This window comes from Sturnus vulgaris, chromosome 25 (assembly GCF_052056855.1).
Source record: "Sturnus vulgaris isolate bStuVul1 chromosome 25, bStuVul1.hap1, whole genome shotgun sequence".
Taxonomy (NCBI): Eukaryota; Metazoa; Chordata; class Aves; order Passeriformes; family Sturnidae; genus Sturnus; species Sturnus vulgaris.
In genome coordinates, this window is record NC_142267.1 from 1453600 (window position 1) to 1476059 (window position 22460).

Below are 22460 nucleotides of genomic sequence, written 5' to 3' on the forward strand. Positions count from 1 at the left end.
GGCTTTTCCAACCTGAGAGCACTGAGGGACAGCACTGGGAGTTACTGGGAGCAGTACTGGGAGCACTGGGAATGGCACTGGGGACACTGGGAGTGACTGGAATCACTGGGGTCACTCGGAGCTGTTACTGGGAGTTACTGGGATCGCTGGGAGCAGTTACTGGGATCACTGGGGGCACTGGGAGCTGTTACTGGGAGCTTTTACTGGAGTTACTGGGATCACTGGGAGCTGTTACTGGAGTTACTGGGAGCTGTTACTGGGATCACTGGGAGCTGTTACTGGGATCACTGGGAGCTGTTACTGGGATCACTGGGAGCTGTTACTGGGATCACTGGGAGCTGTTACTGGGATCACTGGGAGCTGTTATTGGAGTTACTGGGGGCACTGGGAGCTGTTACTGGGAGCAGTTACTGGGATCACTGGGAGCTGTTACTGGAGTTACTGGGATCACTGGGAGCAGTTACTGGGAGCACTGGGAGCTGTTACTGGAGTTACTGGGATCACTGGGAGCAGTTCCTGGAGTTACTGGGATCACTGGGAGCAGTTCCTGGAGTTACTGGGATCACTGGGAGCTGTTACTGGAGTTACTGGGAGCACTGGGAGCACTGGGCTCTGCAGTTTCCGCGGCTCCTGCCGCCGCAGCCGAGCTCGGCCCGCGCTGCTCCAGCCCCGGGGGAGGATTTTGGACATTCCAGGCGTGGGAACCCTTTGGAGAAACTCTGGAATCCATCCCGGAGCAGGGCCGGGAAGCAGCAGAGGGGGTTGGGGACCCTCTGGGGACCCTCTGGCCACCCCATCCGCGGTGACAAGATAAAAATTCCCGGCTCCAAGCCCCGCTCCTGGGGCACAATCCCGATTGTCAGCCCGCGCCTTTCGCTCCGGTTTTTTGTTTGTTGTTTTTTTTTTTTCCCCCCCCCGAGAGCTCCGAGCCCGTGACGTGCAGGGGCTCTGCAGGATGGACACAGTGTGTCCGTCTGTCCGTCCGTCTGTCCTTCCATCCATCTCTCTGTCTCTCTCCGTCCGTCCAGGGGCTGATCCCGGCACGGGAGAGGCTGGAATGTGGAGCTGGGACCTGGGAATTGCGGCTGCTGTGACCCCCCCCCGGGGGCTGATCCCGGCATCCGGGGGGTGCTCAGAGGGGTGGGAAAATTCCCAAATTCCCGTCCTGGCTCTGGAATGGGTGGAAATGGGTGGAAAATTGGGAAATTGGCTCAGCTGGGCCCTTCCAGCTGCACTGGAGAGAGCTCAGACTCCTTCAGAGAGCTCAGACTCCTTCAGAGAGCTCAGACTCCTTCAGAGAGTTCAGACTCCTTCAGAGTTCAGACTGAGAGTGGAATTTTGGGGGAATATCGGGGAAGAAATCGTTCCCTGTGAGGGTGAGGAGTTGGCACAGGTCATTCCATGGATTTCCCATCCCTGGAAGTGTCCCAAGCCAGGCTGGAGCGATCTGGGACAATGGGAGGGGTCCAGGCTGTGGGTGGGATGCTCAGAGGGCATTTGGGAAAATTCCCAAATTCCCGTCCTGGCTCTGGAATGGGTGGAAATGGGTGGAAAATTGGGAAATCGGCTCTGCTGGATCCTTCCAGCTGCACCAGAGCCAGGAGCTCAGACTGAGAGTGGAATTTTGGTGGGAAAGAAATCGTTCCCTGTGACAGTGGGGATGGCCTGGCAGGGTCATTCCATGGATTCCCCATCCCAAAGCCAGGCTGGGCTCATCTGGGACAATGGGAGATGTCCCCGAGGGTGGCACAGGATTGAAATCCCTCCCAAGCCATTCCATGGTCCCACAGCTGGTGACACTGGGATGGCTCTGGTGGCTCTGGGATGGATCTGGTGGCACTGGGATGGCTCTGGGGTGGCTCTGGTGACACTGGAATTGCTCTGGGATGGCTCTGGTGGCACTGGGATTGCTCTGAGGTGGCTCTGGTGGCACTGGGATGGCTCTGGTGACACTGGGGTGACACTGGGGTGGCTCTGATGACACTGGGATTGTTCTGAGGTGGCTCTGGTGGCACTGGGATTGCTCTGGGATGGCTCTGGTGGCACTGGGATTGCTCTGGGGTGGCTCTGATGACACTGGGATGGCTCTGATGACACTGGGATGGCTCTGGTAGCACTGGGGTGGCTCTGATGACACTGGGGTGGCTCTGGGGTGGCTCTGGTGGCACTGGGACTGCTCTGGGATCTTGTCCCCCCCTTCCCTCCGGGCACATTCCTGGCCCGTGACTTCAAAGGCTGTTTTTGGATAACAGAGCCCGGCAGCCTTGGCAACGCTGGCACGGCCCTGGCACAGCTGGCACAGCTGGCACGGCCTCCTCCTCCTCCTGTCCTGGCTCTGCTCTGCCCCTCGGGGATTTTGGGGTGACCCCTGCTCCGGGGGGAATTTCAGGTTTTTTGGGTGAATGTCTGGGGGGAATTTCAGGTTTTTGGGATGACTCTCCAGGGTAATTGCAGATTTTTTGGGTGAATCTCTGCTCTGGGGGCTGCGGGTTTTGGGGTGAATGTCTGGGAGAAATTGCAGATTTTTGGGGTGGCTCTCCGGGGTTATTGCAGATTTTTTGGGGTGAATCTCTCTGAGGAATTGCAGGTTTTGGGAGGTCAATCTCTGCTCTGGGGGCTGCAGGATTTGGGATTAATCTCTGGGGGGAATTTCAGGTTTTTTGGGGTGAATCTCCAGGGTAATTGCAGATTTTTTGGGTGAATCTCTGCTCTGGGGGCTGCGGGTTTTGGGGTGAATGTCTGTGAGGAATTGCAGTTTTTTGGGGTGACTCTCTGTAAGGAATTACAGGAATTTTGGGGTCAATCTCTGTGGGGAATTACACGATTTTTGGGGTGAATCTCTGTGGAATTACAGCATTTTTTGGGGTGAATCTCTTCCCTGAGGAGCTGCAGTTTTTGGGGGACCCTTTCCCTGAGTAGAATTTATCTTCCCCCGGTCTGATCCAGCCTCTTATCCTGTTTTTTTCTTTTTTTTTTTTTTTTCCATGTGCTGCCTGGTGTGTCCCCTGTGGAATTTGGATTATTCATTAGGTAAGAACATCATTCCTCTCCTCTTTGGGATGGAAAGTGGGGCAGGGATGCTCTGTGGGATTCCCAGGGTTGTGGAAAAATCCAGATTTTGGAACCCTTGGATTTGCCTGGGCTGGTGGCACGGAAGGGACAGGAGGTCCCTTTTGTCCCCTGCCAGGATAAAATCCCTGGATCAAAATGGATAAAAGTGGATAAAAAATTCCCTGGCAAAAGGGAATGTCAGGGATCGTGTGCTGGAAAGGGCCAGGATAAAATCCCTGGATAAAATCTCTGGATTAAAAAAAAAAAATGGATAAAAAATGGATTTTAAAAAAAATTGGATAAAAAATGGATTTTAAAAAAATGGATAAAAAATGGATTAAAAATTGGATAAAAAATTCCCTGGCAAAAGGGAATTTCAGGGATCACGTGCTGGAAAAGGCCAGGATAAAATCCCTGGATAAAAATGGATTTTAAATAATGGACAAAAATGTATAAAAGTAGAAAAAAATGGATAAAATTGGATAAAAAATTCCCAGGCAAAAGGGAATTTCAGGGATCGTGTGCTGGAAAAGGCCAGGATAAAATCCCTGGATAAAAATGGATTTAAAAAATTGATAAAAAATTCCCTGGCAAAAAGGAATCTCAGGGATCATGTGTTGGAAAGGGCCAGGATAAAATCCCTGGATAAAAATGTTTTTTTAAATAATGGATAAAAATGGATAAAAGTGGATAAAAAATTCCCTGGCAAAAGGGAATTTCAGGGATCGTGTGCTGGAAAGGGCCAGGATAAAATCCCTGGATAAAAATGTTTTTTTAAATAATGGATAAAAATGGATAAAAGTGGATAAAAAATTCCCTGGCAAAAGGGAATTTCAGGGATCGTGTGCTGGAAAAGGCCAGGATAAAATCCCTGGATAAAAATGGATTTTTAAATAACAGATAAAAATGGATAAAATTGGATAAAAAAATTCCCAGGCAAAAGGGAATTTCAGGGATCGTGTGCTGGAAAGGGAGGTGTGAATTTCCTGCCCGGAATTCCCTGATCATTCCCTCCTGGAAAACAAAGCCCACGTGGCTTTGGGATTTATGGAGCCTGCTCCAAATCCTCGGGGTCACTTGGTCAAGTGGGGCAAATTGGGAGAGCTCTGCCCAGGGCTGTGACATTTAATTAATTCCAGGCTCAGTGAGAAACCTGAGCCTGTCCCAGGAGGGCTGGGAAGGGACTGGGAAGCAGAGGGTGCAGGGGGAAAAAAAAAAAAAAAAAAAAGGGTTTTTGGTGGATTTTTGGGTATTTTAATAGCGCTAAAAGCAGCTCCAGCATTTATTTTTTAGTGGTGTTTTTTTTTATGTTTTATGATGGTCGTTCCTTAGGTTATTCCTTAGGTTATTCCTTAGGTTATTCCTTAGGTTATTCCTTAGGTTATTCCTTAGGTTATTCCTTAGGTAATTCTTAAGTTAATAATAATAATAGTAATAATAATAATAATAAGTTAACAATAATGAGTTATTCCTCAGGTTATTTCTCAATTATTCCTTAAGTTATTCCTTAGGTTTTCCCTCAGTTTTTCCCTCAGTTTTTCCCTCAGTTTTTCCCTCAGTTTTTCCCTCAGGTTTTCCCTCAGATTTTCCTCAGTTTTTCCTTCAGTTTTTCCCTCAGTTTTTCCCTCAGTTTTTCCCTCAGTTTTTCCCTCAGTTTTTCCCTCAGGTTTTCCCTCAGTTTTCCCTCAGGTTTTTCCTCAGTTTTTCCCTCAGTTTTTCCTCGGGTTTTTCCTCGGGTTTTTCCCTCAGTTTTTCCCTCAGTTTTTCCCTCAGTTTTTCCCTCAGTTTTTCCCTCAGTTTTTCCCTCAGTTTTTCCCTCAGTTTTCCCTCAGGTTTTCTCTCAGTTTTTCCCTCAGGTTTTCCCTCAGGTTTTCCCTCAGGTTTTCCCTCAGGTTTTCCCTCAGGTTTTCCCTCAGGTTTTCCTCAGTTTATTCCTCCTTTTCCCTCAGTTTTTCCCTCAGTTTTTCCCTCAGTTTTTCCCTCAGTTTTTCCCTCAGTTTTTCCCTCAGTTTTTCCCTCAGTTTTTCCCTCAGTTTTTCCCTCAGTTTTTCCCTCAGTTTTTCCCTCAGTTTTTCCCTCAGTTTTTCCCTCAGTTTTTCCCTCAGTTTTTCCCTCAGGTTTTCCCTCAGGTTTTCCCTCAGTTTTTCCCTCAGTTTTTCCCTCAGTTTTCCCTCAGGTTTTCTCTCAGTTTTTCCCTCAGGTTTTCCCTCAGGTTTTCCCTCAGGTTTTCCCTCAGGTTTTCCCTCAGGTTTTCCCTCAGGTTTTCCCTCAGGTTTTCCCTCAGGTTTTCCCTCAGGTTTTCCCTCAGGTTTTCCCTCAGGTTTTCCCTCAGGTTTTCCCTCAGGTTTTCCTCAGTTTATTCCTCCTTTTCCCTCAGTTTTTCCCTCAGTTTTTCCCTCAGTTTTTCCCTCAGGATTTTCCCTCAGGATTTTCCTCAGTTTTTCCCTCAGTTTTTCCTTAGTTTATTCCTCCTTTTCCCTCAGTTTTCCCTCAGGTTTTTCCTCAGTTTTCCTTCAGGTTTTTCCTCAGTTTTCCTTCAGGTTTTCCCTCAGATTTTCCTCAGTTTTCCCTCAGATTTTCCTCAGTTTTCCCTCAGGTTTCCCTCAGGTTTTTCCTCAATTTATTCCTCGGTTTCCCCTCGGTTTCCCCTCGGTTTTTCCTCATGCAATTCCTTAGGTTATTCCTCAGTTATTCCTCCTTCCTCTCAGATGCTCCAGGGAAGCAGTTTTGGCCTTTTAATGACAATTTGGAGCCTTGCAATATATATATATATATATATATATTTTTTTTTTTTTTTTAATGACATATTCCTAAATCCTTTTCCTGGGAATTGCAGCCGGGACCAGGAGGGAATGGGGATGAGCAGGATGTTCCTTCAGGGTCTCCATCAAACAATTCCCAGGGAATTTCCTCAGGAATTCAATCCCTGGGAAGGCAGGGCAGGCAGCTCTGCCCTGCATGGACAATTCCCCGAGGGGAAAGGGAATGAATTTTAATGGAATCTTGAAAGATTTTTAAATTTTCATGTCCCCGTCAATTATTCAGGAGAGCTGAAAAGCGAATTTAGAGAGCAAAGGAAAAGGGAGAGGCCACTCGGATTTTCCTGCAGGGGATTTTGCGTTTTGCTCCAGCACAGGGAAATGGGAATGTTGGGAAGGCTCTGGTGGGGAGGAGGAGAAGGGATTTTGGCAAAGGGGATGGGTCCGTGCTGGGGATGTGGGGTCACGGAATTCCCAGTGGGAGCTGGTCCCAGGGGGGATTTGGGGGGTCTGGAATGTGGAAAAGTTGATCCCGGGAAGGATTTGGGGGATCTGGAATGTGGAAAAGTTGATCCCAGGAAGGATTTGGGGGGTCTGGAATGTGGAAAAGATGATCCTGGGAGGAATTTGGGGGTCTGGAATTTGGAAAAGTTGATCCCGGGAAGGATTTGGAGGATCTGGAATGTGGAAAAGTTGATCCCGGGAAGGATTTGGAGGATCTGGAATGTGGAAAAGTTGATCCCGGGAAGGATTTGGAGGATCTGGAATGTGGAAAAGTTGATCCCGGGAAGGATTTGGAGGATCTGGAATGTGGAAAAGTTGATCCCGGGAAGGATTTGGAGGATCTGGAATGTGGAAAAGTTGATCCCGGGAAGGATTTGGGGGATCTGGAATGTGGAAAAGTTGATCCCAGGAAGGATTTGGGGGGTCTGGAATGTGGAAAAGATGATCCTGGGAGGAATTTGGGGGTCTGGAATTTGGAAAAGTTGATCCCAGGAAGGATTTGGAGGATCTGGAATGTGGAAAAGTTGATCCCAGGAAGGATTTGGGGGATCTGGAATGTGGAAAAGTTGATCCCAGGAGGGATTTGGAGGATCTGGAATGTGGAAAAGCTGATCCCAGGAGGGATTTGGGGGTCTGGATGTTGGAATGGTGGAGCAGAGATCCATCCTGGATCCATTCCCTATTCCTGGCCTGGGAAGGGTTTTTAGGGATCCAGGGATTTTAGGGATAACCTCAGACCTGAGCCCCCCTCAGTGGGATCAAGGCTGGGAATGTGAGGTCATAGAATTCCCTGGGGGAGCTGATCCCAGGAGGGATTTGGGGGGTCTGAAATGTGGAAAAGTTGATCCCAGGAGGAATTTGGGGGTCTGGAATGTGGAAAAGCTGATCCCAGGAGGAATTTGGGGGTCTGGAATGTGGAAAAGCTGATCCCGGGAGGAATTTGGGGTTCTGGAATGTGGAAAAGTTGATCCCAGGAGGAATTTGGGGTTCTGGAATGTGGAAAAGCTGATCCCAGGAGGGATTTGGAGGATCTGGAATATGGAAAAGCTGATCCCAGGAGGAATTTGGGGGTCTGGAATGTGGAAAAGCTGATCCCAGGAGGAATTTGGGGGTCTGGAATGTGGAAAAGCTGATCCCAGGAGGGATTTGGGGATCTCCACGCTGGAATTCTGGAGCAGGGATCCATCCCGGATCCATCCCCGCTTCCCGACCCGGCAAGGGAAGGGTTTTCAGGGATCCCGGAGGCGCGGCCGTGCCCGTGCCGCTGGCACGGCTCTCCCCGGGCCAAGGCTGGCTGCTGTCCCCATCTGTGCGCGGGGCTGTCGCTGTCCCCAGCAGGCTGCTGTGGCCTTGGCTCCCTCGCGGGTGCCCCAGCGCGGCTCGGGGGGCTCAGCAGCACAAACGGGGCTTTGATTCCCGCGGCCGGGAGCTGCCAGCCCTGGCTCCCTTCCCAGAAAACAGCGCCGGGCTCCGACACAAGCGCGGCTTTGTGCGAGCGCCGGGGGCTGCGGCTGCGCTGGGGACAAGGGGGACAAGGGGGACACGGGCCGAGGAGGAGCCCGGGGGGCTCTGCGGGCTCGCTTTGTGCCGCTCGCACCCCCGAGTGAGGCGGGACCCGCCAGGGCTCTGTGCCCACCCCGGGGATGGGGCGGTGACAGCAGTGACAGCAAAGCCGCCTTTGTGTCCTCGGGGATGCCGGAGGATATCGGGGATGGAGCGGCCCCATAGCCCGAACCCATAACCTGGCACATAGCCTGGCCCCACAACCTGGCCCCATAACTCGACCCCATAACCCAACTCCATAGCCCGACCCCATAACCCGGCCCCATAACGCAGCCTCACAACCTGGCCCCATAAGCCGGCACATAGCTCGCCCCCATAGCCCGGCCCCATAACCCGGCACATAGCCTGGACCCATAGCCCGGCCCCACAGCTTGTCCCCATAACCCTGCCCTATAACCCAGCCTCACAGCCTGGCCCCACAGCCTGTCCCCATAATTCGACCCTATAACCCTGCCCCATAACCCGGCCCCATAGCCCGAACCCCTAACCCAGCCCCATAACCCGGCTCTGCTCCTGGCACCGTGCCCCGACCGGGATTGGGGTCCCCGGGGCTGTTCCGGTGTCGGGAGCAGCTCTGGGGACAGCGGAGGTGACAAAAGGCTGGCTCAGCTTTGTGTCCTCGTATCCCTGACCCTGGAGTGGGATTCTGGTGGGGTTTGGGATGCAGGGAGCTGATTCCCGGGATTTTCTGTCTGCAGTCACTCCCTGGAATGTCCCCTCAGCAGGGCTGGGGACAGCTCAGCCCCTTGGAGGGGATGGATCCAGCCTTGGGGACAGCAGGACAGCAGGGTGGCCCTGGGATCAAATGGGATCAAATCCAGCCCTGGGGACAGCAGGGTGGCCCTGGGATCAAATGGGATCAAATCCAGCCTTGGGGACAGCAGAGTGGCTCTGCTCCTTGAGGAGGGATCAAATTTGGAATAAATTGGGATATATTGCCATAAATTGGGAATTCTGCGGTGGTTTTATGGGAAGGGGTGGAAATTCAGCCCGAGAACAAAGAGGGGATTGAGGGAACAGGTGGAAAATCGCACGTGGTGTGGGAAACTCGTGTGGTGAGGGAAAAGAATGGATCCACGGGGCCTTGGAAAGGTCTTGGATCTCATCCAGTCCCCGGGAAATTGTGAATCCTGCTTTGGTTTGGGGCTCCCTGCTCTGATTCCTTGGATTTGTGCTGTAATCCAAGGAAAACCGGGTGGAACACAGGGGTGGCTCAGGGGTGTCACATCCCCCGAGCTGCGGGGAAGGAATTCCTGGAGTGTCCCGAGCCTCTTTTCCCCCTCTGGAGGCCGGGAAGGTGCCAGGGGCTGAGCTGTGAACTCATTTCACGACTCATTTGGCCGCGGCCAGGCAGGAAAGTGGGATTTAGGCGGAGTTTTTCCAGTTTAATCCGCCGGGATGGTTTCAGATCCCTCAGCCTGCTGCCAGTCCCGGCTGAACAAACTTTCCCTGCCTTTCAATCCCCAAACGTTTGTGCTGCACAAACTTTGCCTTGAGGGCTTTATTTTATTTTATTTAATTTTTTTTTTCCTTGTCCTGCTCCTTCCGAGTGTTTTCGGTGGTGGTGGCAGAGAGGGGAAACCTCAAATCCTCGCGAAGCAATTACCGCTTAATGAGACACTTCCTACACATCTGGTTTCAATCCTGGCGGCGTTTCGGGGACTCGGGGAGGGAGGAAGGCGGGGGAATCCCGGCCTCTTCCTCTCCCTCTCCCTCTTTCCCTGTGGATGCTCCCACGGCGTCTCCCGATCCCCAAAATCCCAAAATTTCTGCTCTGCGGGTAGGTTGTTTGGTGCTGATGCGCTGCCAGTTGATTGAGCCGGGCTGTAACGCGCCTAATTAGTGTGTAATTAACCAAAAGCGTGCCCCAGACTTTCGGAAAAATTCCTGAACTCGCCTGCCAAGCTCGGGGGAAGAGGGAGAAACTTTGCGGGAGGGATTTCAATGTGGAATTGCTGCGAGATGTTTGGGGCTATCCCGACTTTTCCCAACGCCTTGTCCTGGATCCTGGGCACTCCCAATATCCGCCCCCCACCCCATTCCCCTCGCCAGGAAACCGGGCCAGGCTCTTCCTGCCCTGCCCGTGTTTGGTTTAAAGGCACGTCCCACATGCCAGGGGATCTCCGGGCTGAGCTTTTCCCAGGGAACAACGTGCCCGGCTGAGCTTTGGCCCGGGATAAAGCCGGGAGTGACTCAGGAGCAGCCCCGGGGGTGGCTTGGCCAGGCCACACGTGGCTTCCCAGAAGTGCCACTTGTCCCAGACAGCGGCAGTGAGTCAAAGGCACGTCCTGGGTGGCTCAGCAGGGAAGGGAAAAGCAGGGAAAGGAAAAGCAGGGAAAAGCAGCCTGGAATCCCTCAGCACCGTCCTCCTGCCTTCCCTCTTTTCCCGGGAATATTCCCTCTTTTCCCGGGAATATTCCCTTCTCCAATGGCACGTCCTGGGTGGCTCAGGAGGGAAAAGTAGGGAAAGGAAAAACAGGGAAAAGAAAAGCAGGGAAAAGCAGCCTGGAATCCCCCAGCACCGTCCTCCTGCCCTGCCTCTTTTCCCAGGGGTATTCCCTGCTCCAAAGGCACATCCTGGGTGCTTCAGGAGGGAAGGGAAAAACATGGAGAGGAAAATCAGGGAAGGACAGCTGGAATCACCCAGCACCATCCTCCTGCCCTCCCTCATTTCCCAGGAATATTCCCTATTTTCCCAGGAATATTCCCTTCTCCAATGGCACGTCCTGGGTGGCTCACGAGGGAGAAGTAGGGAAAGGAAAAACAGGGAAAAGAAAAGCAGGGAAAAGCAGCCTGGAATCCCCCAGCACCGTCCTCCTGCCCTGCCTCTTTTCCCAGGGGTATTCCCTGCTCCAAAGGCACATCCTGGGTGCTTCAGGAGGGAAGGGAAAAACATGGAGAGGAAAATCAGGGAAGGACAGCTGGAATCACCCAGCACCATCCTCCTGCCCTCCCTCATTTCCCAGGAATATTCCCTATTTTCCCAGGAATATTCCCTTCTCCAATGGCACGTCCTGGGTGGCTCACGAGGGAGAAGTAGGGAAAGGAAAAACAGGGAGAAGAAAAGCAGGGAAAAGCAGCCTGGAATCCCCCAGCACCATCCTCCTGCCCTGCCTCAATTCCCAGGAATATTTTTCATTTCCCAGGAATATTCCCTGCTCCAAGTGTGCTCCTGGCCAGGGAAACTTTCCAGAGCCGAGTGCCTGACCTTGGAACGGAGCCTCCCGCTCTCCTTTCGGGTTTTTGTTTGATTTAATCCGGACTAAAACAAAAATCTCTTCCCCCTCTCCTTGATGTTCACAGCTGTCCCACGGAGCTGCAGCTCCGTGAAGGGGAAAATCAAAGCTGGGGGAATTTTGCAGGAGTTGAAAGGAGGGTCAGGCTCGGGGGTGGCTCGGCTCAATCACACTTTTGTTCTGGGAATCAGAGGGGAACGGGTGAGCCCTGCTGGGATGGGGGCTCTGAGGGCTGGGGAGGTGTGGGAATGGTGTGGGAATGGTGTGGGAATGGTGTGGGGTGTCCATCCGGAGCTGTGGGTGGATGTGGCCGGGCACAGGAATGTTCTGGTGTCCCTGTGAGTGACCCCTGGCTTGAGGTGAAGTGTCCAGTCTGGCTGTGGGGTGTCCTGGGGGACCGGGAATTACAGGATGGATGGGAATGATGTGGGAATTGTGTGGGGTGTCCATCTGGAGTGGAACACGGGGATGTGGCCGGGCACAGGAATGTTCTGGTGTCCCTGTGAGTGACCCCTGGCTTGTGGTCAAGTGTCCAGTCTGGCTGTGGGACATCCCAAGGCCTTTTTAACCCTTCTGGGATCACGTTCCCCACCCTAAAGCGGCACCAGCAGCGCTCCCAGAGCATCCTGATCCTTTTCCCTGCTTCTCTCCCATTCCTTGTGTTCTCCCATCCTTCCCAGATCCTTCCCAGCTGGATCTGGACCAGACACATTTGGGGTTTGGCCCTCCTGGCCCATCCCGGTGCCACAGAGCTGCAATTCCCGTTCCCTGAGGGAATTCCGTGGGAATTCCTGGCCAAGGCAGCTCCATCTCCTCCTTGTCCTGGTTTTCCCTGGATCCGCCCCGGGTTTGGATGTGCTGGGAGGTGACACCGACGCTTTGTCACCCACCGTGAAACCCTGGGGGTCACCAGGACCGGGGGGATGGCTGGGAGGAGTTTGGGAATGACGAGAGAATGGATAACTTTGGGAATGCTGCGGGAATGGATAACTTTGGGAATGCTGCGGGAATGAAGAAATTTGAGAATGCTGCAGGAAGGGAGAAGTTTGGGAATGCCGTGGGAACTGAGAAGTTTGGAAATGTTGCAGGGAGGGAGAAGTCTGGGAATGCCTCGGGAATGCAAAAATTTGGGAATTCCACGGGAATGGAGAGGTTTGGGAATGGATAACTTTGGGAATTCCGAGGGAATAGATAACTTTGGGAATGCCGAGGGAATGGAGCTGTCCCGTTCCTGGCTGTCCCCGTGTCACAGCTCCTCCTCCGCTGGCCTTGGCCGTGTGTCACCTGTCCCACGTGTGTCACCTGTCCCAGGTGTGTCCCTCAGGGGTGTGGTACCGTGCCAGGCACAGGGCTCAGGAGCTCCGGGATTCCCGGAGTCACGGGAGTTCCCCAATTCGCCGGAGGAACAACCCAGGCTCATTAAAATGAGCTGTTAATTAACCCTGGGCCTCCTTTCATCCCCTGCTCCGTTTTCCTCAGCCTCTGTTTTTCCAGCCCAGGTGATGCCTCTGAAAAAGAGGGATCAGGCTGGGATGGGAGAAGGAAACACCTGAAGCTCCAGGTTTAGCTCCTGAGTGTTGTGCTGGTTGTAAAAATCCAGGGAATTTCACGGCCCGTGGAAGTTCTGAGCTTTTGGCTGTGCCTGGGGTGTTCCCCAGGATCTCCTGGAGTGCCAGAGCAGATCCAGGCCAGTCAGGAGTCACTGCTGGGATGTTCCTGTGGGATTTTGGGCACGGTTTTGGTGTTTCCCCCCTGGTTTTGCTGAGCAGGATTTGCTGGGATCAGGGGGATTTGGCTCTTTCCCAGCTTTTCCCAAATTCCTGAGGATTTCAGAGCTCCTCGTGCTGCTCAAACGTGTTCAAACCCACGTGCTTGCAAGGAGGGGATGGGAATGAACTCCTGCAATGAGGATTATTTGGGGAAAAATCGGGATTTTTGGGGATAAACTCAGCCCGTGCCTGTGCTGGTGGCAGAGGTGGCAGTGCCAGCCCTGCTGTCCCTGTGTCCCTGGTCCTTCCCAGCTGGATCTGGAGCACCTGGATGGCCCCAGGGACATCCTGGGATTCCCTTCCAGGACGTGGGGAAAGCACCCGGCTCTGTTCCCTGGGATTCCTCCTGTGAGATTTGGATCGCTGGGAATGGGGGATAAAGAATTCCAAAGAATTCCAGCCTGGATTTGGGGCAGGATCCAGCCTGGATTTGGGGGCAGGATCCAGCCTGGATTTGGGGGCAGGATCCAGCCTGGATTTGGGGGCAGGATCCAGCCTGGATTTTGGGGGCAGGATCCAGCCTGGATTTGGGGCAGGATCCAGCCTGGATTTGGGGGCAGGATCCAGCCTGGAAGGGGCTGGGACAGACACCTGGAAGTGCCCCAGGTGCTGGAGGGGGCTTGGGGCGGAGGAAAGCTCGGGGGCTGCTCCTGTTTTCCTGCTGCTAACTTGATTTCTTCTCTCCTTTTTCTCCTCCTCTGCTTTCTAAAGAACATAGGAAGCTTCTCGCCGGTAAGTGGTGGGGCTGTCACACCAAAAAAACCAACCCCAAATTCTCATTTTCTCCATCCACATCCGCCCGGCTGGTTTAGTTCCTGTCACCCTCATCCCTGGGGATGTGCTGGAGCAATGGGAGCCCCCCCAGGTGCGCTGTCACCTCCGAGGTCACCATTGCTGTTAGATCACAGCTCCTGGCTGTCCCCCGCTCCCTCCCGGGTTTGTCCCCACCCTCAGGGCGGTGACACCGGAGCGCTGAGGGGGTGGCTCTGTGATCTAAGGGCTCCTCACGTAGTGCTCGCCTCATCTTCCTCTCCATCCTTCAGCCTCTCACCTTCACCGGCGGCCTGGGGAGGGCGGGAGGAGCTCTGGGAGCTCGCACTGGGCCAAACTGGGAGGACTGGGATGCTCAAGCGGGGGGGTTTGGGGGGGTGTGTGTGTGTGTTGTCCCGTTGCTCAAATCCAGGGAATTCTTGTCCTGGTCGTGGCTGAGCTGGGGAGCTCAAGCAGAGAATTCCTGGGGAATTTTTAAGGAATTCCTGTCCTGGTCGTGGCTGAGCTGGGGAGCTCAAGCAGAGAATTCCTGGGGAATTTTCAGGGAATTCTTGTCCTGGTCCTGGCTGAGCTGGGGAGCTGCAGGTGTGGGGCCAGCTCTGCCCTGGGGCGAGAGGAGGAGAAAGGATTGAACCCTCAAATTAGGGGTTAGGGCTGATCCTCTCCCCACTTTTCTGCTCACCCCAGGACTTTTAGGATCACTGCCGACCCCAAAGCAGCTTTTTGGGGTGGTGTGGGGTGGGACAAAGCTGTGGGAGCGTGTCCCTCTGCCAGGGCACCCCAAACCCTCTGGGAGCCGCAGGCTGGCGGCTGCGCAGGGAGGAGCACGGGGAAAGTTTTTATTTTATTCCAAGCCGACAGCATCCTCTGCTGGCTGCCGCTTCCCGAGCCTTCCGCTCCTCGTGGATCCCGGGAATCCCGCCTGGTGCCCGGGGAGGGGGCTCTGCCCTGCCCCGGTGCCAGGGGATGCCACTCGGATGGTGGCAGGAGCTGGGGGTGGCAGCTCTTGGCTCTCCCCGAGCGGATGGAAAAGGGTCTGGATTGTTGGGAATGGCAGCCAGCCCTCAAAGGCGCTCTGGGCGCAATCGGGAAATGTTGGAAAGGCTCCGTTTGTCCCCGTTTGTCCCCCCGTTTGTCCCCCTGTTTGTCCCCTCCTCCCGTGAGGGTCCCTGGAGCTGCTCTGGGCTCTGCTCCGCTCCCTCTGGAGCTCGGCTGGGATTGCGGACGGCGGGAAAAAAGATCGGGAAGGGACAGGAGGGGATCGGGAAGGGACAGGACAGGATCGGGAACGGACAGGAGAGGATCGGGAAGGGAAGGGACAGGATCGGGAAGGGACGGGACAGGATCGGGAAGGGCAGCAGGTGGCGATGCGAGCCCGCGGAGGAGCCGGGACACCGCGGCTGCGGCGGCCGGAGCATGGACAGGGACAGGGACATCCTCGGGTTTTGTCACCATCCCTGCCCTGCTGTCCCTCTCTCCCGCTGCTTTTCCCAGCGCCGATCCCGAACGAGCCGGGGCAGGGGAGGCGGTGCCGCTGCAGGTGTGGGATCCCGGATTGGGCTGTGGGATCCCGGGGTTCGGCTGTGCGATCCCGGATTGGGGTGTGGGATCCCGGATTGGGGTGTGGGATCCCGGATTGGGGTGTGGAATCCTGGATTCGGGTGTGGAATCCCGGGGTTCGGCTGTGCGATCCCGGGTTCGGCTGTGAAATCCCGGATTCGGGTGTGAGATCCCGGGGTTCGGCTGTGAAATCCTGGATTTAGGCGTGGAATCCTGGATTCGGGTGTGGAATCCTGGATTCGGGTGTGGAATCCTGGATTCGGGCGTGGAATCCTGGATTCGGGCGTGGAATCCTGGATTCGGGTGTGGAATCCTGGATTCGGGTGTGGAATCCTGGATTCGGGTGTGGAATCCTGGATTCGGGTGTGGAATCCTGGATTCGGGTGTGGAATCCCGGGTTCGGCTGTGAAATCCGAGGTTCGGGTGTGGAATCCCGGATCCCTGCCTCGCTCTGGAAAACCCTCTGGAATTTCCAGCCGGGAATGTGGTCCCAGGTCTCGGTGGGAGACGTGCCCGGGGCAGCCGCTCGGTTTTTGGGGTGCTCGGAGCCTTTGGAATCGCGGGAATCGCGCGGTTTTTCCTCCGGGATGTTTCCCCTCCCCCGGGGTGCCTTTGCCTTTGCTGCGTGTCCCTTTCGGGACCGCGTTTTGTCCTTCCAGACTCTCCAAGCTCTGCGTGCGAACCTCGGTTGGGTTTTTTTTCTGGATTTGGGGGCGAAGCAGAACCACCAGAACCTGCCCCATTTCTGGGTGGGATTTGTGGGGACATGGCAGTGACAGAAGGAGAGCGGGGAAAGGTCTGGGCTGTGTCACCCACCCCATTCCAGAGGCTTTTCCATCCCTTTTCCAGGGATTTTTCCACCCCTGAGCACATCTGGAAGACGCTGCCTGGTCCAGTGTTGGATCGGCTTCCAGACAAAATTATTAAGTGGGGGTAAAAATAAAAAACAAAACAAAAAAAAGCTTTTTCAGAAGAGGCAGCACTCCCTGGAGCGGCAGCGTTGCTTGGGAATGTTTTTTGGGAATATTTCTCGGGAATGGTGTGGATTGACATCCCCACCCCTCCCTGCACACGCCAGCCCCGTCTCCCACCCCCCGCTCCCTCCCCTCCCGCGGAGAGATTTAAAATCTCTTTTTTAAATCTCTTTTTGAAATCTCTTTATAAAATCTATTTATTTCCAAGCGCTGCTCAGCGGGGAGTCAAGCTGGGTCCTGCCAAGTGTTAAATGAAATAATTAAAATTCCCGCTTTTTCTCGCCTTAATTAGCCGGGAAAAGTGTGGGAGGGGATGGGGAAAAGAGAGAGGGAGCGAACGCCTTTCGCAGGCTGCTTCCTCCTCCTCCTCCTCCTCTTCCTCCTCCTCCTCCTCCTCCTCCTCCTCCTCCTCCTCCTCCTCCTCCTCCTCCTCCTCCTCCTCCTCCTCCCCGGAGGAAGCGCAGAACGGCTCTGCAGGCCCTGGGTGCTGTCAGATAAATCCCAATTAATTCCCTGCCAAACGGGATAAATTCCATGTGGGGAATCAGCAACAGCTCGGTGAGGAGGGCGTGATTGACAGCTGTCAATCATCTCCCAAAGCAGCTCAGGGTTGGTTTTTTTTTTTGGGGGGGGGGGGGGGCGTTTTCCAGGCTGGGGGGGTTGGAATCTGGGAGAGCAGAAATGGGAAGGAATTTAAGATGTGGTTGTTTCCCAAGGGATTTCCCAGCGTGAGGGTCCCGCTGCTCCTCCTGGAGCTCCATGACCCGGGAATTTCGGGATAACCCCTCCATGACCCGGGAATTTCGGGATAACCCCTCCGTGACCTGGGAATTTCGGGATAACCCCTCCGTGATCCAGGAATTTCGGGATAACCCCTCCGTGATCCAGGAATTTCGGGATAACCCCTCCGTGACCCAGGAATTTCGGGATAACCCCTCCATGACCCGGGAATTTCGGGATAACCCCTCCGTGACCCGGGAATTTCGGGATAACCCCTCCGTGACCCGGGAATTTCGGGATAACCCCTTCTGGCAGCTCCACGCATTTTTAAAAATTTTATTTTATTTTATTTTTGTTTTATGGCCATTTTGGCTTTTATGGACTTTCTCTTTTTTTCTTTTGCAGTCTTGTTGTTGTTATTTTTCTGGGTTTTTTTTGGGTTTTGGGTTTTTTTGTTGTTCTTTGTTGTTTGGGGTTTTTTTTGTTGTTGTTGGGGTTTTTTTTTGCTTGGCCACCTCTTGCTGGCTTCTCCCGCCTGGCCCCCTCATTCCCCAGGGACACATCCCAAAGTGTCCCAAAGTGTCGAGGGAAGGGCTGGATGTTCCCTGGGGCTGGCAGGGGGAGCAGGTGGCACACGGCGCTGTCACTGTCCCCAGAGGTGTGACCAGTGCCGAGGGTGTGGCAGCCGGACGGGGACACCGAGGGGACAAAGGGATCCTGAAATCATCAAATCCCACCCCAAACCCTGGCCGGGGGCGCGGTGTTTTTGTGTTCCCCAGAGGATGAGGAGCCGCTGTGCCCGTGCTGGGAGCTCCGGGACACAAAAGCTGCTCAGAAGCCCTGAAAGTGGCCCCGCGGTGGCTCCGAGGGGACAGAAAGGGACGCCTGTGCCGCGGCTGATTTGCATGTGAAAACCGGGAGGATGCAAATTCCCTCGGTTCCCTTTGGGAATTGTTCAAAGCCGAGCTTTGGGCCTGATCCTGGATTGCTGCGGTGGCTCCTAAACCTCGCCCGGGGCCAGCAGGGGACAGGGACAGGCACGGGGTGGGGACAGCGGGGCGGGGTGGGGACATCGGGAGGGAATTTGGCACCTGTGGGGACACGGGAATGATGGGGGAGAGGGAGTGGGAACGATGGGGGAGATGGGGTGGGGAGATGGAAGAACTGGGATGGGATTGATGGGGGAACTGGGATGGGGAGATGGAATAACTGGGATGGGATTGATGGGGGAAATGGGATGGGAATGATGCAGTAGAAAGCCCTGGGAGGATGCAGGAGCTGGGATGGGAAGGATTGAGGAGAAGGCCCTGGGAGGATGCAGGAACATCAGAACAATGCAGGAACAGTGGGAGGATGCAGGAGAAGGCCCTGGGAGGGTGCAGGAACAGCAGGACCATGCAGGAACAGTGGGAGGATGCAGGAGAAGGCCCTGGGAGGGTGCAGGAACAGCAGGACCATGCAGGGAGCCAGGCAGGTTTAAAGAGCACCAATCTCCAGGACGTGACTTGGGGTTTCCCCCCCCCCCCACCTCTTTTCTCTGTTTTTCTTCTTCCTTGGAATTTTCCCTTGGGATGCTCCCAGCCCTCAGAGAGGAGCGGGGGGAGCTTTGTGTGGTGGCCAAGGGGCAACCTGTGCCCACCCCACAGGGCCCTGCAGGCTCCTAAAGGACCACCCAGTGTCCCCCCACGTGTCGCCGTGGGTGGATTTTTCCATGTTTGTGTCCCTCGGGCTGCAGGGGGATTGCCAAGGTGAGGGAAGGATTCTTGGAAGGGCTGGGAGGGGAACCTGCCCCAGGCAAAGCTTTTTCTGCCAGGTTGTTGCTTTTTGGAGGGGTGGGAAGGAGGGATCCAGTGGGAATTCCCAGAATCCAGGAATTCTGAGCAGCACCCCCTCCCCCAGACACCCCAGAGGGAGATGGGGGGGAAGCTCCTGGATCCGTGTGGGGGCTGCAGGGGGAAGCTGAACTGGTGCGAACTGGAGGAACTGGGAGCAGCTGCTCTGCACGGAGCTCCCCACGCCCCTCCCCTCATCTCCGCCCTGTCCGTCTGTCCCGGCAGGGGCTGCAGGGTCCCCGCTGCTCCTGCTGGCAGCCCCTCTGCAGCACCCCAGGGACACGGGGAGACCCCAGGAGTCCTCCTGCCCCGTTTTTGGGGGGATAACCCAGCCCCTGGAGGTTCTCTGTGACCCCGGCGCCTTCCTCTTGAGGGCTTTTCTTGCATCCTCCCAGAGCTGCCCAGTTCCTCCCTGGTGAGGAAGAGCTCGGCTGTGGTGGCTGAGGAATGAACCAGCAGGTCCTGGTGGCCTCAAAATGACAGAGAAATGAGCCAGCAGGTCCTGGTGGCCTAAAAACGCATTTCCAATGGCAGGGAACGATTTGGTGAGCCCTGGTGTTGGTGTTCTGCCAGAAATGCTGTCCTGGCACAGCCTCCACCTGAGGGAGAGCAGGGGCAGCTCCTGGATTTGTTTTTTGGGTACCTGGGGCTGTGGCAGAATTCTCACCCCATTGTTAGATTTGTTTTTGGATACCTGGAGCTGTGGCAGGGCTCTCATTTCATTGTTAGATTTGTTTTTTGGGTACCTGGAGCTGTGGCAGGGTTCTCACCCCATTGCTGGATTTATTTTTTGGATACCTGGAGCTGTGGCAGGGCTCTCACCCCATTTTTGGACCTTCCCTTTTATCCCCGAGCTCCCTCTGGCTCTCACCCCGCTCTGCTGGTGGCTCCTTCCCCATCCTGTCCCAGGAGAGCAGGAGCCTCCCGGGAGGGAGCAGCTCCATCCCTGCTCCTTTTTCCCGGCTGATTTTGGGGATCCTGTGCTCAATCCGTGCCCTTCCTTCGCCAACAACATCCTAAAAAAAATTCATAACCTTTTTTTTAATTTTTTTTTTTAATTTCCTGCCGTGCCCGGGGATCTCCCGGCGGGCGGTACCGGGTGAGGTGTGAGCGCTTCCTCCGCCTCCCGACATCTCCAGCGGGCGAGGAAGATGAGGGAGGGGGGAGATTCCACCCCTTCCCACCCTTCCCTGCTCATCCCGGGGGGTCTCGGGGGGGTCCCGTTATCCTGAAGGGGGGGAAGGGAGCGGCTCCTGCGCGACCCCCGCCGCCCCCGCTCTTTGTGCGCGCCGCGCCCCTGCGCCCCCGCTCCCCTTTGTTGGCCACCGAGCGCTCGGAGGAGCTCGCCACGCCTCCCCCCTCGCCGGGGTCGAGCCGAGGGGCGGGCGGAGGGAGGGATGGAAGGATGGAAAGATGGAAAGGATGGAAAGAGGGAGGGGAAAGGGTGGGGGGGAAAAGCTGCGGGGCGTGGGGCGGGCGCTCCGGGCTCGCCGCCGCTCCCTTGTCTGATGCTGCGCCTTCCCTTCCCCGCTCGGGGAGCGCACGGATTGAGGATCCAGCATCCCACCCACCCCCAAACCCACCCGGGCCACCTCCCACCCACCCGGGGCAACTCCCACGCACCCCCAAACCCACCCGGGGCAGCTCCCAGCGCTCCCCCCGCCGCTCCATGCTGAGCTGCGCTCTCTCCGGCCGGGACTGGCATGTCCGAGCGGCGTGAGGCGAGCGGCTGGACCCCAAACGGGAGGGTTCCAGTGGCCAGCGGGGCGAGCTGGGCTCCTTCCCGCTGGCCACAGCGCTGGGAAGGTGCCGGAGAACCGGGCTGGGCTGGGCAGGAGCGGCGAGGAGCGAGGATGGAGCCGCGGAGGAGCTGAGAGGGAGCGGCTGCCTTGGGCTGGAGCGCGGCACGGCTGAGCTGCACCTGGGGCTGCTCCAGGGATTTTGGGCTATTCTCGGAATCCTCGGGCTATTCTCGGAATCCTTGAGCTGCTCCCGGAATTTTAGGCTGCTCCCCGAATTTTGGGCTATTCCCGGAATCCTTGGGCTGCTTCCAGAGTCCTTGAGCTGCTCCTGGAATTTTGGGCTTCACCTGGAATTTTGTGCTTCTCCTGGAATCCTTGGGCTGCTCCCGGATTTTTTGGGCTTCTCCTGGAATTTTTGGGTTGCTCCCACCTGCCAGGACCTGCGGAGGGTCAGAGGCTGCCGGACGCTCCTGGAGGAGCCGCTGGACAGCGGAGGGAGCTCCGTGTTCCCGGAGCGAGGATGTGAGAGGAGATCCCGGAGGATGTGAGAGGATATTCTGGAAGATCTGAGAGGATATTCCCAAGGATTTGAGAGGATATTCTGGAGAATCTGAGAAGATATTTCCAAGGATCTGAGAGGATATTCCAAAGGTTCTGAGAGGATATTCCACAGAATCTGAAAGGATATTCCAGAGGATCTGATATTCCGGAGGATTTGAGAGGATATTCCACAGAATCTGAGAGGATATTCCAGAGGATCCGATATTTCGGAGGATCTGAGAGGATATTCCAGAGGATCTGATTTTCCAGAGGATTTGAGAGGATATTCTGGAGGATCTGGGAGGATATTCCCAAGGACAGGGATATTCCCGAGCCTGGGATCTCTCCTTGTCCCGGTGCCGCCGCCGTGACATTCCCACCTTGTCCTTGTCCTGGTGGGCTCGGGATTTGTCACCATCAGGGGATTTGGAGCCGTCGCCGCCGGGATTTTGTTTTTCTCCCTGCGGGGCAGGTGTGCATTGACACCTGGCGGGCCGGACCCGTGGCTGGCGAGTCCCTTGGCGCCCTCGGGCGAGCCGGAGTTGCCACCGAGACCACCCCCCCCTTTGCCATGGCACCAGCGGGCACCAACTCCTGAAGTTGCCCCCTGCCAGCCACGATGGCAACCTCCACCAAAACTTAGGCTACCAAAACCACCCCGGCACGGGGAGAAGGGTGGGTGGGGGGGGGGGGGGGTGAGGAAAAGGATCCATGTGAGCCTCGTGGCGACTGTTCCGGGCTGGCTGGCCAGCATGACAGCGTGCCAGTACCCCATGGCGCCGGGAGCCCTGGAGAGGGACCGGCTGTACCAGCACAAGGTGTCCCTGGTGGTTCGCTACTTCATGATCCCCTGCAACATCTGCCTCATCCTGCTGGCCACCTCCACGCTGGGATTCGCCGTGCTGCTCTTCCTCAATAACTGTAGGTGGCCCCGCGGAGGGGCGGGGCGGGGAGAGGCGAGGTTGGGCGCGGGTGACGTTTTTGGGGTTCCCAGTTCGGCTTTTCCCGGAGATCCCGGGTCCTTTGGGGGTGATGCAGGGGTTGGTGGATCCCTGCTGGATGTGGCGCAGTTTTCTCTGGTGGGGAAGAGGGAGCGGAGCTGGGAGGGCGGCGGGGAGGGGGGGACAGCAGGGCTCGACCTGCTGCTCATCCCATCCCAAATCCTGCTCCCATCCCATCCCAAATCCTGCTGCTCATCCCATCCCAAATCCTGCTCCCATCCCATCCCAAATCCTGCTGCTCATCCCATCCCAAATCCTGCTGCTCATCCCATCCCAAATCCTGCTGCTCATCCCATCCCATCCCAAATCCTGTTCCCATCCCATCCTATCCCATCCCATCCCAAATCCTGCTGCTCATCCCATCCCATCCCATCCCAAATCCTGCTGCCCATCCCATCCCAAATCCTGCTGCTCCCATCCCATCCCAAATCCTGTGGC

The 22460-nt window shown here is 55.6% G+C and overlaps 1 protein-coding gene across 1 annotated transcript in view; it reads left to right on the top strand.

The window, feature by feature from the left end:
* The window catches only part of AGRN (agrin), a 94379-nt gene that overhangs the window by 15757 nt on the left and 56162 nt on the right, over positions 1 to 22460 (top strand). Inside the window, 1 exon segment of the mRNA XM_088178572.1 lies at positions 13594 to 13614. Coding sequence (XP_088034698.1) covers positions 13594 to 13614 — 21 coding nt within the window.